This window comes from Pyxicephalus adspersus, chromosome 4 (genome assembly GCF_032062135.1).
Source record: "Pyxicephalus adspersus chromosome 4, UCB_Pads_2.0, whole genome shotgun sequence".
Classification (NCBI taxonomy): Eukaryota; Metazoa; Chordata; class Amphibia; order Anura; family Pyxicephalidae; genus Pyxicephalus; species Pyxicephalus adspersus.
In genome coordinates, this window is record NC_092861.1 from 109,706,445 (window position 1) to 109,724,734 (window position 18,290).

At 38.9% G+C, this 18,290-nt stretch overlaps 2 protein-coding genes across 4 annotated transcripts in view; both read right to left on the reverse strand.

The window, feature by feature from the left end:
- The window catches only part of MTHFD1L (methylenetetrahydrofolate dehydrogenase (NADP+ dependent) 1 like), a 116,554-nt gene extending 113,323 nt beyond the window's left edge, over positions 1-3,231 (reverse strand). The window contains exons 1-2 of the mRNA XM_072409272.1: positions 3,027-3,231; positions 876-960 (exon numbers count right to left, since the gene is read on the reverse strand). Coding sequence (XP_072265373.1) covers positions 876-960; positions 3,027-3,154 — 213 coding nt within the window. The 5' untranslated portion in view covers positions 3,155-3,231. The remainder of the gene's footprint in view (positions 1-875; positions 961-3,026) is intronic.
- Positions 3,232-9,255: 6,024 nt separating this feature from the next.
- The window catches only part of PLEKHG1 (pleckstrin homology and RhoGEF domain containing G1), a 137,880-nt gene continuing 128,845 nt past the window's right edge, over positions 9,256-18,290 (reverse strand). For all 3 annotated transcript variants that reach the window (XM_072409274.1, XM_072409275.1, XM_072409273.1), the window contains 5 exons: positions 18,172-18,194; positions 17,015-17,203; positions 16,739-16,855; positions 14,518-16,153; positions 9,256-13,422 (listed from right to left, as the gene is read on the reverse strand). In XM_072409274.1, coding sequence (XP_072265375.1) covers positions 12,353-13,422; positions 14,518-16,153; positions 16,739-16,855; positions 17,015-17,203; positions 18,172-18,194 — 3,035 coding nt within the window. In that variant the 3' untranslated portion in view covers positions 9,256-12,352. The remainder of the gene's footprint in view (positions 13,423-14,517; positions 16,154-16,738; positions 16,856-17,014; positions 17,204-18,171; positions 18,195-18,290) is intronic.

Consider the following 18,290-nt stretch of genomic DNA (forward strand, 5'->3'; position numbering starts at 1 on the left):
GTAGCAGATTAAGGCTATGTACACACGTTAAAAAGGATCTCTCACGATTGATTTCAACGACAAAAGACCGAAAGATGAATGAATGAGTCCTGTATTATTCTATGGGGAGGAGAAGGGGGGAACGGGCAAGCAGCACCCTGCAGTGCTCTCCTCCCTTCACTTCAATTGTGGTCATTCATCTTTGGTCGTTCAAGGATCCGCCAGGATCCATGTAGGACCTCCGACGGCCTCAGTACAAATGTCAGATTCTAGTCTGATAATAGCCTGAGGCTCGTATCAGACAAGAATAATCTTCTGTGTGTACATAGCCTAAAGAGTAGCATAGTAAAATTTAATTACATACCATAGAATCCTTGGGTCAAGTTGCTTTTGCCAGTCAAGTAGAAGCAAGGAGTGTAAGTTGTACCAGAGTATCATTCATTAAAGCCAGTTCAGTACAATAAGCCAAAATATTTCTCATCAATTGGGTAGGACAGTACACCATTCCAGGAGGTGCCCTAGTCGGATCAAAGCCTGCAGGAGGATCACTAAAGCAAAAAAGTTTCTTGATGATCCATTTGCGTGGCCCCATAGAGGATTGCAGGTAATAAAAATTTCTGTCTCACTCCAGTCACTGAAACCTTTGTAGTAGGTTTTCCCAGCTAACTTTGCCACATTCTACCACCACATCACAGCACACGTGCACAGATGTTATGTCCACTTCTTCCTCCGTATGGATGTGATGAAAATCCAGTGCTTTGGTACCCAAAAGAGGTTTTGTTCTCACAACACTATACCAAGGCCAACAACCATCGCCCCTCCACTTTCCTATTACTCTTTATGATTTAATCTTTTATGCACTTATACTTGTGTACCATTCCTATTTCTCTACTTACCTGAATTACAGCCAGCACTGGCCTAAAGGCAGCATTTTGCTTTTGCAGTTTAGAGAGAGTATCCTTTGAGTGCTGAATTATGTTCCTGAAATATAGAAAACAAAAATCAAACATTTTAACAGAAATATGTTCTCTCTTTATTAGCAGATTCTAAATTCACAATGCTTGCTTGCAACACATTCTTTCCATACAAGTGTTTTACAAAGGAAGAGTACCTTTAAATAATGGATTACATGCTTCAGGAAAGAAAACAATATTCTATAGTTAATCCAGAGAATCAATTTAAAAAGCTTTACTCCCCTCTAGTATAAGGCAGTAGTTTTCCATCGGCCCATTTCTTCTGCCACAAACGCTGCAAGCACAGGTGGTGTGAGTGGGCTCAATCACATTTTTGTGATGTGTTTTGTTGGCACAATGTGGTGCCAAACATTTTAAATCAATGCAATAAGGTTACAAAGCAGGAACAGAATGCATTATGTGTTGTGCTGAATTGGGAAGTATACCATGTGTGTTAGGGGTTGTAGTAATATTTTGTTGCAGTACATTTATGTAAAGCAAACCAGTCTGTCATATCATGGAAGCCAATTTTACTCTTACACTGACAAATAGCAGGCATTGGATCTGCTGTTCTCATGTATGCTACTTAGTCACAAGAATATCATATGTATAGAGACTTTTTATAGTTGAACTACAATGGGATCTTTCATTTAATTTTACACTAATCTGCCATTTCCCATAGAGTCTTATTCAGAAACCATCTGCCAGCACAAAATAGAAATGTGTCATCCGAGCAAAGTATTGCATCACATACAAATGTGAACACTAGAGGATGTTGTAAGGATGTCCCGTGTCTCCAGAGGAGGCTGCACCCATATTGGTGGAGTCTGATGTTACTAAATGAAACTAAAAGATATACATTATCATTGTAATGTTAGAATTCTATATAGTGGGCAATCAAAGTACTGCTCTATTATATATATATATAATGTTATATCAAGTTAGAGGTCAGAGTAGTGGTACAGATATACAGAATAAGTGTCCCTATTGGCACCCAAACTGTTTTTTGCCTATTTTTGTATTGTATCAGAAATATCTAAATTTGGACTTTACTTTTTCCATGTTTTATAAAACACACACAGCCCCTAAGGAGCACATAAGAATACAGTTTGTTCATAAAAGTGGTTCACATCCTTACATCAAGAAATCTCCAACTTTTATACCAAAGGCATTCTTAAAAAATGGATTAGCATTTAGGGGGTAAAACTCTGTACCCCTCCTATCCACATGTATAAAGTGCACTGTAAGAAGGGATGGCTGGCTGGACAGCGCTGAGATTCTCTATGGACGGCGCTGAGATTCTCTATGGACGGCGCTGAGATTCTGACATCTTCAGTGATTCTCTATGCAGAAGATGTGAACGTGCCACCATTGTAATGTTAGGTGGACATGGCGGCACGATAGCCAGACCGCACAATACCAGCGCTTTGCAACTACCAGTTTATTCTCTCATCAGCTATTTTTTTTATAAAACTGTAGAGGTGAAATAAAAGTGACAGATCCCTAAAAATGGCTGCTTTAGGGATACAGGACTGCAGCCTGATACCACAAATACAATGCCCACTGCTGAACCAATAACAACAACAACATCAGTTTACAAACATGGTTTATATTTACTAAAAATAAAGTTTGAGAGTTACTGATGGGAAGCTGAAGGGAAATAAACATGGCAGAAGCCACTAAGAGAGGTGTCAGTAGTCAGCACCATGGCGATGCCAGCCTAGCACACTGGCCCTATTCTAAATAAAGCCAGCCTGGGGCAGTGCCAATGTAAGCCGTGCTCTGGCGCACATCATGCTTCATACTTCTGCAATGGGCAGATATCCAAACCTTCATGCCAGGACAGCGGCCTATTACTTCTATTCAGCCAATTCCAGGAATGGCATGAACAAGTATACAGAGCTTGTAATGTACTGCAGTCCTGTGACTAAGGGTTGTGCTGGGAGTTGTAGTGACACTAGTCTGCTCACACATAGGATACCTGTAGTTTGCTATAGCTATAAGCTCTTTATAAAAGAAAATAACTTGGCAGTGCCAGCCCCCATAAAGCTGCATGCAGTGTCCTGTCACCCACAGATATAAAGTGTCATGTACCTGGTGACTGAAGCATGCGGTGCGGTTGAAGCAGTGCGCAGGCCGGTTCTCCTCACACACACACGGGCCGGGGTGGGCCTGTAGCCGGGCAGGCTGCTATACAGACGGCGGAGCGGTACCCAGCGCATGGTGATGAACGGAGGAGAAGCATGTACCGAGCAGAGCGCTGCTTCCTATGGGCCGCGCTATATAGACAATCCCCACCCCGGGAGGAGGAGAGCTGCCATGGCCCTGCCTGGCTTAACTGCTTCATGACAGGAAAACCTCAGGCCTAACGCAGCACAGCCGGTGCTTGTGTCTGGGAATGTGCGAGTTCACCCGGGGACACATTGCTTCTATATGCCATAACCATGTGTTATATTTATGGACAGAATAATGAGCATTTTCTTTGTTTTACACACAAATTCTCAGCTGTGGTTAAGCTGCGTACACACAGGCAAAAATAATTGTCGGAAACGAACGTTCGTCTGATAATTGTTTAAAAAAGTGCACAACAACACCATTTAAAGAGGATTGTCACTGGAAACGAACGACCGTCCTGGCAGATCTGATTGGGCGACGATTGTTCACTATCTATCGCGTGTACGGCCGTTCAGTGATGGTGGATTGTTCTGTGGTATACTTTCTCCTATACACGTCACTTCAAATGATCGTATCTAGCGTGTGTACATTATTGGTGGATTATATTTGAACAATCGTATTGTTACAGCATGTACAGAATGGTGCACAATACAATCGTTCAAAATAATCGTGCACAATCGTTGATTTGTCGTTATGCAAATATTGCGTGTGTGTACCTAGCTTTAGGTGGCACCTCACAGCATGGTTCATTCATCAACCACAAATATAATAAAATAATATAAAAATATTTCCTGAAGACCAGAAAGCTTTTTTTATATAGGTAAAAATACTGGGAAACTGGAGGCTGCTAGGGGCCCCTGACTGACTTTCCATTTGCTGATATCTGCATGGTTCTAGGGCCACACCACTTAGCAGAACTAAGTTTGTTTGAACCCCAATTCATTACAGTAGAACCTATTTCAGGCAGTAGAACCTACCCTGAGGAGCAACAAAAAAAGTTTAAGAAGGGCTAGTTACCTATTAGCACATTTGTGACTTTACTGTGACTAACTCCTTTATACAATGAAAAACTGTTTTTGATAATTTGAAGGAGAGGACACAACCCCTTCTGTCTTCACCACTGCAAAGGTAAAGATCCGGAAAACCCGCAGCCTCCTGGGATACATAAGGATACATTTATCATGCAGGGGCTTTTCTGTAATGTTAAAAACAAAAATAAAAGTGCTGATCTCTGCACTTTTATTTACATTTTTTCAAAGTCCTGTCAACCGATCTCGTGCCTGCACTATGCAAGGTCAGATGACAATGCCACTTACTTTAGAGATAAAATTGACAAAATCAGACATGATGTCTCTGCTCACCGGGTGACTCCAACCATATCCACCCCTTCCACCTGTAAAAAATCACTGGCCTCCCTCAGCCCTGTTACTGTGGACAAAGTCTCTTCTCTTCTGTCATCATCTCCATCTACTACCTGTCCGCTTGACCCAATTCCCTCTGATCTACTCCTACCCATTCCTCCACCCTGGCCCCTACCCTAACCAAACTATTCAGCCTCTCACTTTCTACTGGTGCATACCCCTCAGCTTCCAAACATGCCATAATTCTCCCTATCCTGAAGAAACCCTCACTGGACCCCTCCTTACCTTCGAGCTACTGGCCTATTTCCCTTCTCCCATGTGTTTCCAAACTTCTTGAACGCCTTGTCTACAAAAGACACCCCGATTACCAGAGCACAAACTCTCTACTTGACCCTCTCCAGTCTGGTTTCTGAGCTGCCCATTCCACTGAAACAGCCCTTACTAAAGTGGCCAATGACCTCATCAGCGCTAAGTCTCAATGCAACTTTTCCCTGCTCCTTCTCCTTGATCTTTCCTCTGCTTTTGACACTGTTGATCACCCCCTTCTAATACAAATCATGCGCTCCATTGGTATCTGTGACTGCTCTGTCTTGGTTTGCTTCTTATCTGTCTGACTGCATCTTTCAGTGGTTTCTTTCAATGGTAACTCCTCCTCGCCCACTCTCCTCCCTGTTGGTGTTCCCCAAGGGTCAGTCCTTGGACCGGTTCTCTTTTCTCTGTACACCTCCTCTCTCTGTAGTCTCATCTCCTTTGGTTTACAGTAACATCTGTATGCTGATGACACTCAAATCTATCTGTCCACTCCTGACCTGTCTCCTTCAGTCCTGGATAAGGTCTCATGCTGCTTGTCAGCCATCTCATCATGGATATCTGACTGATTCCTGAAACTCAACCTGAATAAAACAGAACTCATCATCCTCCCCCCCTCAAACTCCAAATCTCCCCCTGACAAATTCCTAATGGTTAACAACACAGTCATTCGTCCCTCCCCTCAGGCACGTTGTCTTGGCGTCACGTTCGATTCTGCCCTCTAATTCACCCCCCATATTCAGAACAGTTCCAGGTCCTGTCACTTTCACCTGAACAACATCTCCAAAATATGCCATTACCTGTCCCCAGAGACCACCAAACCCCTTGTACATGCTCTCATTATCTCTCCTCTGGACTACTGCAACATCCTCATCTCTGGTATTCCACTAACCTGACTCTCTCCTCTACAATCTATTATGAATGCTGCAGCCAGATTCATCCATCCTTCCCACCACCTTCATTAGCTTCCATTTCACCTAAGAATAAAATTCAAGCTCCTGTGCTTTGCCTTCAAATCCCTACACAGCTCCTGTCCAACCTACCTTTCTGACCTGGTAGAAAAATACTCCCCCAGCCCCTCTCTTCGTCCTCCAATGACCTACTAATGACTTCCTCACTCCTAACCTCATCACACGCACGGCTACAAGACTTTTCCAGAGCTGCCCCGATTCTCTGGAACGGTCTTCTTTGTCCCATTCGGTTTGCTCCTACGTTCCACTTATTTAAAAGAGCGCTCAAAACACTCTTTTTCAGACTTACCCGTCTTCTTCTGTCTCTTAAAACACTCACCACTTATTGTGTGTTACTTCCCCCACTGACTAGATTGTAAGCTCTTCGGGGCAGGGTCCTCTGCCTGCGTCACTGTCTGTCATTTGCTACCCCTATCTTATGTACAGCGCTGTGTAGAATGTTGGCGCTATATAAATCCTGTTTATTAATATTATTAATAATAATGACCTAGGCAGAACCTGGAGAAAGATGGTGACACCGGGTGTCCAGTCCACAGAACAAAGATGGAATGGTGCGAGACCAACTGGATTAGAATCATAGAAGAATTGAAGGTTTTCTGCCTAATTTCCACCCAGGTACAGTGATACAAGTGGCCCTGCTAACGAAATCTTTCATCTAACGTAGATTAACGAAGATGGACTCAGCTAACAAATGATTTAGCTGATGCGTAATAAACTGTAGCCGCGTTGAGCTGAATTTTCGATTCGTTGCGGCTGATTCCGTTACAAATTATCTTTGTTAGCTGAAGTATTACTGTAATTTTTATTTCTTTTAATTATAGTTCTGCTTTAACCTACCTGGCGGTATTCCCGAGTGTGCTCAGGGTGAATTTTCCATACCAAAAGCGGTAACCCCGAGCCACACTCGTGGTGGAATTGCCAGGGAGTTTAAAACTCCTACCTGGTTCCCATGTTCCAGCGACATCCTCCAGCGATGCCCAGCATCTTCTTCCCCTGCCGATGCCGGCAGGGCATCTGCATAACCTGGCGTTGCCCCGTCATCATCTGCATCCCCGACGTGTGAATGTTTGTGACGTGAGGCCAGGGGAAGCAGATGCCAGCCGGGCATCTGCTCGCGAGTGTGTGTGTATGGAGGGCGGGCCTGTGCGACTGGGAGGCGGGACCAGATGGGAAATTTAAAAAAAAAAGTATTTTTAAATGTACCACTTTTACATTTAAAACTACTTAGTATTCATTCCACTAGGGAGTTTGTTTGTTTTCTTATACTTGCTTTTCCATTTTTACTTCATGGTAAGGCTTATGTAGATACGTTGGATGATTTTTACCTGATACAAATGGTTGAGCTTGTTTCGGGTGAGAATGTGGCATGTGTATAGAAGGCTATATAGCCATTCATGGATCTGTCCTGATGGCACAGTATGTACAGAGCTCATTCATTCATTCTTCAGTCTTTTGTTGTTGGAAACAATCATGAAAGATTGTTTCCAGTGACAATATCTGAGCGTGTGTATGCAGCATATGTGTACCGAGTGATGTGTTACAGCATGTGAGCGCACACAGTGCAAAATGCTGTGTCCAGTTTTTTTTCCATATAGAAAAACCCTAAAACATGAGGCAACTTGACTTGGCAACGTTGCAAAACACTGTTGCAAAACTGTTGTAAATAAGCCCTGAAGAATAATTGCACAATTATAGTGTATGCATAGTCTAAATTTTATTTTTTAGTTTTGGGAAGAGCAGGGATAGTTAGAAACCCTTGTCAAGTTTTTATGGAGATCATTGTCCCAAATAGAAAGGAGAATCATGCTGTTATGATGATCAAGATAAATCTTTCAATAGGGAAAAGTAAGAAGAAAACCCCTTTTTTTGGAGTTCCAAAAGACTCCCAAGAAGCAAAGCATAGGTAATTCCCAATACAGATACTATGGTCAATTTAGATTTAAGTTTTTTGGGCCTCTAGGAGGACCATGCCTGCCCAGCTGCTATTACAGAAATCAATAGTTCACCTTTCTTGATGGGCCCTAAATGTCCGTGAAAAAAATATGTGGTATGCTAGAGGCTACTAATTCCAGTCTTGATCCCCTCATTCTACTCCATACATACTCCTGACCCCTTACCTTGAACATGTCTTTGTATTTTACATGCTCCTGACACCCAACTTTGTGCAATGCTTTGTGTTTTACTTCTAACCTCTATACTCTGTCGTCTAGGCTGTATTCTTTAAATTCCTGACCACCCCACTTTGTACACTCATTTGTATTTCTACATTCTTTTAAATGCTCAACTCTGTATTTTGCAGAATCCTGGTCACCCCACTGTGTACTTCTTTGTACGTTAAATTTTCAAGACTAGCGATGGGTAAACTTGCTTGGGTTCAGTGGAGACCAGGTTGGCAAACTTTCTTTGATGTTCTCAAACATAGTGTGATGTACCAATGTAATATCAAAATTTTAGTTTTATTTTTCTTGAAACAAAAACTGACCTGGTGTTGGCCAGTTTTACTTTAGTAAGAGTTCTAGAGTTCTGAGATCTGGAGACTGACACTATTATTCCTGTATGAAAATAGCTCTCTGGTCCTACAGGCTCATCTTGTTTATTAAAGGTGTCCTGCATGTTCCTCATTACGGAGTTTTTGTTTTTTTTTATTAGCCATCCTGTAGTGTTCAGTGAGATACAGAGATTCCTATTCTCATTGCAAATCGAATCTGGGCAGATTTGCTTACCAGGAATCTTGCTGCTCTGTCTCCCTTTTACTGTCTCTCTCCCTTACTCTGTCACCCTTAGAAGAAAAAGGCATGTGGGCACTGCTGCTGTTTACTGAGCAATGGTTCCACAACATCTCAAATGTCCATATTTTATAAGGTTATAAATGTAAAAGTTACAGAGAAAAAAATAAAACTTCCTGTGAAGTTGTATGCTGCTCAAGGCCTTATAGACCCTTCTCCCGGCACTTCACAGGAGCCAGTTGTATCTCAGTTGTCACATGAGATAATTTTGCTTAAAATCCTTGGTGTGATGGTAGCAACCCTGGCATGAGCTTTTTATCAGAGCTCAATTCTAACTGAGGAGCTGCAGACCAGCATACAGGCAATTGTGGATATTCTTTGGATTATCAACTGGTTTATAAATCATCTGCAATCCTGTTTGACACAATTCCAATGCCTGGCCATGCTACTAAATATCAGGAAAGTAAATATTTCCCTTCCTCCTACTGTTAATCTACTTTCTGCTGGGTTTTGTGACATCAGTCTATTCTGCAAAAAAAAATACCTTCTGGTGGCTTCTTGTGAATTTTACACACAACAGTGTCATGGAGAAGTAGGTAGTGGATCTCCTGAAAGCTTATCCTAAAACACAAACAGTTATACAAAATTATGCACCATGCACGAAGAGTCCTCTAATACACCTGGTTAATTTTTGCAGAGTAATGTCAACAAAAAGAGGCATTCCTGGGTAATATTTGCAGAGCAATGTCAATAAAGAAGATATTCCCAAATCACTTTAAGATTAGATTAAAACACTGCTTTATTTTTTTATTTTATTTTAGTTTTTTTACTAAGCATAATAAATTTACACATCTTCAGTAACATCATGCTTTCAAAACATTTTCTTATTCAACTATTTACAGAAAACAAATGAAAAGATTTGAATTCTTCTAAATGTACAGACATTATAATATATACAAAAACACAGAAAAGTGCAACTCATTGAACATAAAACAAATCAAATCCCATCCATAGGACAAGACGACAAGCAAGGTGAGATTTTGATCTGCGCATAACAGTTTATGTACATAATTTGACCTATACAGCACAGTGCAGGCACCCACCACTACAAGTCAATACATTTTACCACCCACAGTGTCCAAAGATTCAAATGGGAACTGTGCAGCTAGTTTAGTACAAGTGCAGTTTTAAACATTTACAGTTATCTATCTTTCTAGTGACACCAAATATTACTATCTGAAAAGCCAATGTGAGCCAGTTGGCACATATTTCAACTGCCCAATCAAACATTATATTTAAAGGCGATGTTTTATCAATTGCAAACTTTGCTCATAGAGGTTAACCTAAAGCACACTTCTACAAAATATGATCACCTAGCCTGTAAATTCAACAAAAGCTTAGTTTTAACTAACTTCAAGTGTTTTAATGAAACCACCGTAACAGAAATTATTTGTTTTATGTGTGTGGTAGCAAGTACTGGCATTTTCAGACGGTATTGACCTAAAGGATAGCAAATAATGTTTTCCTTTACTAGGATAGACCTTAATGTTTACCACTGAATTCTATAATCTGTACTCACTGCAACATTGTAATAAGCCAAAAAATATATGCCTATTTCTAACTATACACATTTCTGCTCTTTTTTTTTTTTTTTAGGGTTCAGTAAGTAGATTACACCTTTCTCTAATTAGCATTGGGTAGACTTCGGTAGGGTTTAGTCTCCCAGCTTCTTGTTAAGTCTCCAGTATGTCAGTGGAGAACTAAAAAAAAAAATAAAAACACCCATATGACATAGTACTGATGTATGGGCTGGTGGGAGGACTAAAAATTTATACTTCAAGATCTACAACTAGAAGTTTTTCTGTGTTACTTCAAGACTGGCAACATAGGCAGAGGTGTATTTATTTTAAAGGTTTATTTTAGCAAGAGGGTCACTTTCAGACGGATCAGTCTCTTACACAACTTAAAACTGTTTAGCAAGTGTAAGTGATTTAAAAGTATTCATAGACCTGATTGTTAAGAGAAACACGTCTTAACACTAAACATATGCATGTGCTTGCATATCTTCTCATACTTTTATGTTGCAGCAAATGTTTATGTGACTTCTAGCTGGTAAAAAAGATGCAGAAATAGGTGTGAAAAGACCGTCAAACAACAAAAATATACCACATAATAATTTAAGATTTAAATGAACCAAATATATACATAAAATTCAAATAGTCACCATTAACTCCAAGGAATGACAATATTATGGATATACAGTTATAATTGCCTTTATGTCAAAAAGCAGAAAAAGACAAGTTTTCCCAAAGAAACAATACAGCTTGATGGACATTACACAGATGGAGTGTTCAAATATTTAAACTGTATTGCTGTTTAAAAGACAAGGGCAGCAATAACTTCCATGAACTTCTGTTTCCATGACTGCTTGGAATAAATATATGGAAGTTAGGGTTCATATCCCTCAATGCACAAACATGCAGAACCAAGACAGATGAATATATTACAATTTAAATTATCTTCCATTAAGTGTAGTATATACTATACAAAGATTATCTACTATACAGAAACAACCATAGCAACATACTGCTCTATAATATTGCTACATAAAGGCAATAAATACCTCTCTAATGTACAGCTAGCAAGCAAATTCAATTAAACTGTTTTATTACTTTACCATTAAAATAAGACTTTATAAAACCATGTATAATGTCTTTTGAGATTTATGGGAAGAAGAAGTGGTAACTATCATTATGTCTTTATGTGGTGAAGAATAAGCAGGCTGGCAATGTATGAACGGGGAAAGAAAAATCTACAATAATCCCATGTGTCACCAATTAAATGGCTTGGATATCTGTTTGACTTGCTATTTTCTACTAAGGTGCATAGAAAGAAACCAGTAGATCTAAGCTCCAGTCAAATATATTTTGGTTTTGGTTCCTCTCTGCCTCAAAAAAATTTTCTTAGTTCATGTCCCAGTGATGACACCAGAAGTAAGTGAAAAACTCCCTAGGGATTGCCGGGAGTTTCTGTGTATTGTCTCTACATTTTGGCCAGAGTAGTAAAAGTTTAGAACTGGCAACCTTCTGACAACTATTCACCCGCCTGTTTCTTGTATGATTAGGAAGTGTTACTAACTCACCAGTAGGGTAATAGACGAAAATGTAAACGCTTTACACTGTGTTTAATAACTTTTTGTGGTTGGATTAGGACATACATGTTAAATCAATCAACTGCAGGAAATGCAAATAGGGCCTTATAGGATCATTGTCCTTAATGCTGGTGTGGCAGTGAGGATACAAAGTCACTTTAGTCAGTTCAACATGCATAAATATTTTCCAATAATGAAATCTCTGCATCTAAATTTGCTTGTTTGACCTTGTCCCAAGTAGACAGACCTCTATTTGTATAGTGAATACCAAAGCTGCTACAGTTAAGATTTTAGTTCTGAGCTCTGTATAAACCCATTAAGCATACATCTAAAATCTGCATTTTTCAATTATTGTTATATACATATGGAACTGATTAAAACACTAAAACTAACCTGATAGAGGGAGCCTTTAGTTATGTCAATTCTAAAGTATACAATGTAGCCATTATTCTGCAACTGGGGCACTTGGATAGTGTGCAAATTTCATCATTCATACTGCCCATTAATACACAAATATTTTCCCTTATGACTAGGAAAACACATTTTTATATTTTTAAGGAGTTAGTTTTAACAAATACACAAAATATTCTTTGCTACCTTATGTAAACAATAATATGCAACAGGCATTTACAATGAACAGTGCTGCAGGTATACAGTGCATCAGTTTACTTTGCTATAATACAGTAAACCACAGTAGTTTAGTTATACAAAGTTTTTTTTTAAAGATTTAGGCAAAACTACTAGAGCTAAGACACTGAAACTTTTCTCTAAGTGACTGAACAATGTTCTGCTGGTTAGTGGATGGAGGCCTCCAAAGATAATCTTTTAGTTTATCTACATCTTCGTAACCTGTTATATGGGTATCAAGGCTTTCCTTGTCACTCATAGTCTTAACTGGTGTACTGGGCATGCTAAAGGAATATGGAGTGCTGGAAAATGGGCTTTGAGAATGTTGGTCCTGTATGTTCAGCTTTACTGGCTGGTTGGAAGAAGCTTCCAGACCATCTTCATCATCATCCGACTTTATCTCTACATAGTCATCATCATCATCATCTCCATCACCTTCATTGTCCTTGAAATTTGCTAAATAGTTTAAAGTAGCAATTTGTGCATTTAGAGAAGACAACTTGTTTAACACTAGGATCTTCTGGGAGTCTTGCAGGGTCATATCAGAGTTTTCTTCTGGTGGTCCTTTTTCCTCAAAAGAGCTGCCACCAAAATCATAAATTTCAGACATTCTTTCAGGTTTTGAGTCATGCCGTGACTGGGGCATAGTAGAATGTTTTCCATGTTTAATAGGCTCTTTTGTCCTATGAAGCAACATTGAGGAGGATGACTGTGATCGAATATATGGACGAGCGTTTTCATACACTACTCTCCTTCCCAATGAATTATAGCCATGGTCCTGGCTTGTTTTTTCATCATTCCTTTGGCTAAATGTGCTCCACCTCTGCGTATGTAGGCTTGATGGATTTGACTTGTTCAAGGACAGGACAGAGCAGGTGGCTGCGAGATTCGATTGTTTTCCAATAGGTCCACTTGCCAACACCTCAGACTTTGTTTTCACATCTTTAAAATCAGACCAGGTTAAAAAGTCCCCAGTTGCTCCATTGATGTTGGCTGTATGCCTATTACTTGTTGGAGAACATTTAATGGAGGGTTGAGGGGAGAGCTGTTCCTGAGACTTCACTGAAGGAGAGTAATGTGCACCATTTCTAGATTCTTTTTTTGCTCTTGCAGGTGAATCACGGAAAAGAATTTGGTCATAAAGCTGGGAATATTCTGCAATTCTTGCACCTGTATGCAACAGGAAAAAAATATTTTAAAATTATTTTAAAAAATTAGGATAGATTAAAATTAATATTTTAATGAAACAGCACACATTTTAATTCTTTTATTAAGAAATAATAAATCCAAAACATTGCAAGTAATGCAAATTTCATGTTGCTAATGGGGAGTATTTTGGGATGCTGTCCGAGGGAAAGAAAGCATGGGACTGCACCCTTAACAGGGACTTCAGTAATCCTACAGTATGAGCAGGTCTTTTGCTGCTCCGCATGGGGCATGGTAGAATGCTTTCCATGCTGTCCATGTTTTCCAGTCATCAGAGGTGGTTCTAGACTTTTTACTACTCAAGACTATTCAACTTTAATCTGACACACTCTGCCACTTCCCTGCCAACCCATCTCAATGAAGATTGTAGAAAATTACTGCTACAAGTTGTGTATGTATTTGTGTGGGTTGGGAACATAAGATACATGGTGAGTGCATTTTACTACTACTGGCTGGTAGTTGTCTGGGATAGGACTAACTCTGACAATCACAAACCAATTGAAAGGATGGTCTGCCATGTCCCTTAACAACCCCATGTGTAACCTTTATCACATAAGGTCCTTTTATCACATGAACTGTTATTTTAAATATGTATATTTTCCTCTAGTAGTTGTAAAGTTTGTATTGCCAAACTGTGTGTAGTAAACAAACTGTAGAGAACAGACTCTATTCTTGTAATAAATCCAGATATTGTACTTTGCATTGCCTGCCAATGCACTTTAAATGTGTTAGGTACCCCTTAACATGTGTCAAGATCCACTCTGGAACTCTATGTACCTCACAATCACAAACAAGGTGCTCGCAGACATTTTAAACCTACATAATATTAGCAGGATCACACAACAGACAAACTGTATGTGGGTAACAGGAAACCTATGGTATTTTTCTGTAGGTCATAAAAACACAGTAAAAAAGTTTAACTAAAAATGTGAGAGGTTAGAGTGGCAAGGTAAGCTCTTTGTGACCAAATTTGTTTTGACCGTACATGTTTGCCATTGAAATAAAAATTCTATCATCCCTTCACTGTAAAACAATGTTAACAAAAAACAAACTGCTTACCAATAGCTGTACCGCCTTGTTTCTTTTCTTCCATTATAGCTGCAAGGTCTTTCTCTTTCAGCTTTTGTGATCTGCAGGATGGTTGCTCCTGCTCTGGGCTTTTCATTTTTAAAAGATGATTAGCTTTTCTGATTTTTTGGCTGTATTCTCTTGCCATCGTAAAGACCTTATTTTTGGATTTTTCAGCACTATCCAAGCCCAGAGCAGAACCCATTTTATCTGAGATGTTTAAAGTGCTCTGAGATGAAAAATATGGTGACTCCATAAAACTCATTTCACTAGTCAGTGATGTCCTTTTTAGGCTTATTACTGAGCTACTAGGAGAGGCTGGAGGACTCGGGTCTTCCTTATGGACACTGGGGCTCCTACTTACTACTGCTCTTGGTAAAGGTGACTTGTCTAGTAAACACAGTGACGACTGTGAATATTCTTTGCTGTAACGAGGCCTGTTTTGTACATGTCTTTTCTCATGAACATCTTCTTTGCTTACAGGAAAGGAGGCCAACAAGTGTTCATTTTTCTTTTCTTCATTCTTTTTTATATAGTTTTCTAAATCATTCCAAATCTTATCCACTTCTTCTGACAGCCTGTCGGCTGCATTTTTTTGGGCAATCGAATCCACCTTTGGAGAAGTTTTAAATTGGTTAAAATACTCATCACCTGCTGGCACACGATGGTCTGAGGATTCATCTTCACTGAACTGTAAACTATCTTCAGATGCAAAATGATCCATGGCATCAAAACACTGAAATTCTCCATCCAGGCCTAAGAAGCTACTTCTCTTGGAATGCTGTTTTTTCCTATTTTGTTCCATTGATTGTTTTGATATGCATATGGAGTCATAGATATTTTCTTCTATTATTTTGAGCTCCTGGGAGCTTGATTTAGATGGTCCTCGTTTAGGCATCACTTTTTCCTTGTTTGGCACTGGAGATGTCTTGTTTCTTTCAACTTCTTTCAATGACTGAACATTAATATTGTCATTTCTGTGATGCAACGAATCACTCACACTGTTAATCAGAAGAAATTCTGAATCATCTCTCCTTCGAAGACCCATCTGTTTGAGATCATCATAGCTGATGTTGTCATAAACATGTTCAATGTCATCAATAGTCAACTCCTCAGATGAACCAAAAGAAGAGAATTTGGGATCTTGTTCATAATTCTTTGAAACTTCACAATGATATTTTCTGTTATTTTGTCTGCTTCTTGAGTGACGTGAATGTGTTTTGTTTTCTCCTACACTACTTGCCCTTCTGACAACTTTGCAGAATGAATTGCTTGCACTATCTTCTTGCATTAGGCCCAAATGCCAGCTGCATGGTCGACTGGTTGCACCTCTTTCTTCTTGTGACCTTGATGATTCTAATTTAGAACATTCGTTCATCAAAAACATCTGATAGTCATCATCATTTTCCTCACTGACTTGAGGTGATCGCCTAGATGGGAAAAGGGCCTGTCTAATTTGATGATCAGTCCAAATGTTCTGCAGTCCTCCTGTACCTCCAAGAATATTCATTATTAAAGAATTTGTCTGTGAAATACCCTGTTCTATGTTTGTGGGAAGAGGGGATGCAGAAAACCGGTGGTTAGTGCTCATTTGCAAAGTCTCTTCATCTGACTGGTCTTTGGAACTCTAAAAACAAAAAATACAACAACATAAATAGAAATGGTTGTGATAACTGTGACATTAAAATGAAGTATGACTTATTTCAAGGCATTTCCACAGCCAGCTAAATCTGTCATATTTCAAAACAAAGATTCAGTTTGCTATGAAAATACATAGAAGATCCTAAGTATAGAATTTGTGATTTAGCAGTGGTAATGAGACAGGTATACATCCTAATGCATCGGGGCATCATGATTTACATTGATTTCATTATTGTTTGGGGATTGCAGTTTGACTAAACACAAATGTTGGTAGATCTTAGGGTCAATCTGATGAATATGGATCGATATCCCTAGGGGATAATCTCACCAGCTGCTATACCAAAGGACTCATCTTCTCTCCATTTTTACAGACCAATCACAATTTCCATATAGCCACACTACCATGTAAATAAATGTGTAAAACTTTACATTTTCAGAAAAATATACTTATAATGTTGAATGATCATATGTAATAAAAGACTAAAGTACGAGAATCATGCTTGCATACCATTTTTGTACAAGAACTATGGCAAATCTTTCTAGAAGTATGTAAGAAAGGATTCCTGCTAACCTGACTGTCACAATGGCTGAGGTTGATGCTTCTACGCTTCTCAACATTTTCAGAGGCCTGACTATTTAATCGCTTTCTTCCACTTTTTGCTTTCTGCTGAGAACTGTGCTGAATGTTCTGCAATTCAAAAAAGTCCTTGTTAAAAAGGTAGGCAACCTAAATTTTTTATATTCAGAACATATTTACCAACAAAATCTATTATGCCAAACTTAAATAATATGATGTGTAAAACTAAATATCTACCGGTAATATATATATGTTGAGCATACAACATACCTGTTCATTTTCATCTTCATCATCAGCATCAATCTGTCCTGTTGATCTTAGACACAAATTTTCACTGTTATAGGTTTCTCGGAAGAACTCTTGGGTGTCCGCTCCTTTTCTCACACCAGATTTCAGAAGCAGCTCTCTTGACCCCAGTTTGGCAGCTTGACACAGGAGACCTCCCTGCATGCTGATACGCTGTAAAATAAATACATGAAAGATATAGCAAACCTCAAGCTCCCAATTGGAACAAGATCTCTCTATGGTCTCCTTTTTCATCTAAATTTTAATTTTTTGTTTTGAAGAACAGTCTTTGTATTATTCCAAAGTTGGCTAGAAACATTACAGTCTTTTACAACATATGTATGATTAATCAATAAACTGTATTGTTTGATGACATACCTACACAATCTATGTAGTTTATGATATGTCACACTACATATATATTAGTAAATGATGAACAGATAAAAATTTACAACACCACTTAAGGCAATAAAGCAATGTAAACTAGCAAAAAAATCTTAAGACTAATAAAAGTGAACATTCTTAAAACACATCCCCACCAAACGGGATTTCGTTATCAACTAGATTTAATAATATTTGTTTGTGGGGACAAGCTGTATTTACTGGCATACACCAAGAAGGAAGGAAGTGGAGAGCATCTAGAGATCCTAGTTTCCTGCTGGACACCTACCACTTAGCTTGTTTTGCATGGAAGGGGCCACAAGTTTCAAAGTCAGGAGTTGGCATATTACATTCAATACTTTTAGTAATAAAAAGAGCTCTAAACTATGTTGTTGTTCTTTGATTGTGCTTTTCAGCATCATGAGTGCTTAAATCTTCACAGAAAGCTCCAAAGGCTGCAACAGTTGTAACAGTTTATAGATACTGTTATAGAACCGATGACTGATGTTTTTACTCTAAATTCAGTTTTTATTCTTTAGTTTCCATGTGGGTGTTGACCCAGATCAATAATACACCAAAAACGGATGAAACACTGGACCAATAAACTTGTGCTGGGTCAGTCATTCACACAGTATTGATTATAAAGAACAACAGCCTAGAAGCTTGCAGTTTCTACAATAAGTTTATCCGTGCTAACATTCCTCTCCACACACAAATATTTTACCATTTTTTAATACTTCCAAAACTTTCCGGGAGCTTACCTTCTGAACTTCAGGGCTCATATCTGAAAAACAAAACAAAAACAACACAGGTAAGACCACAATAAAATATAGTAAGAAACGTATTTTATTACCAAATTTTTACTTTTTTTTTAGCTTAC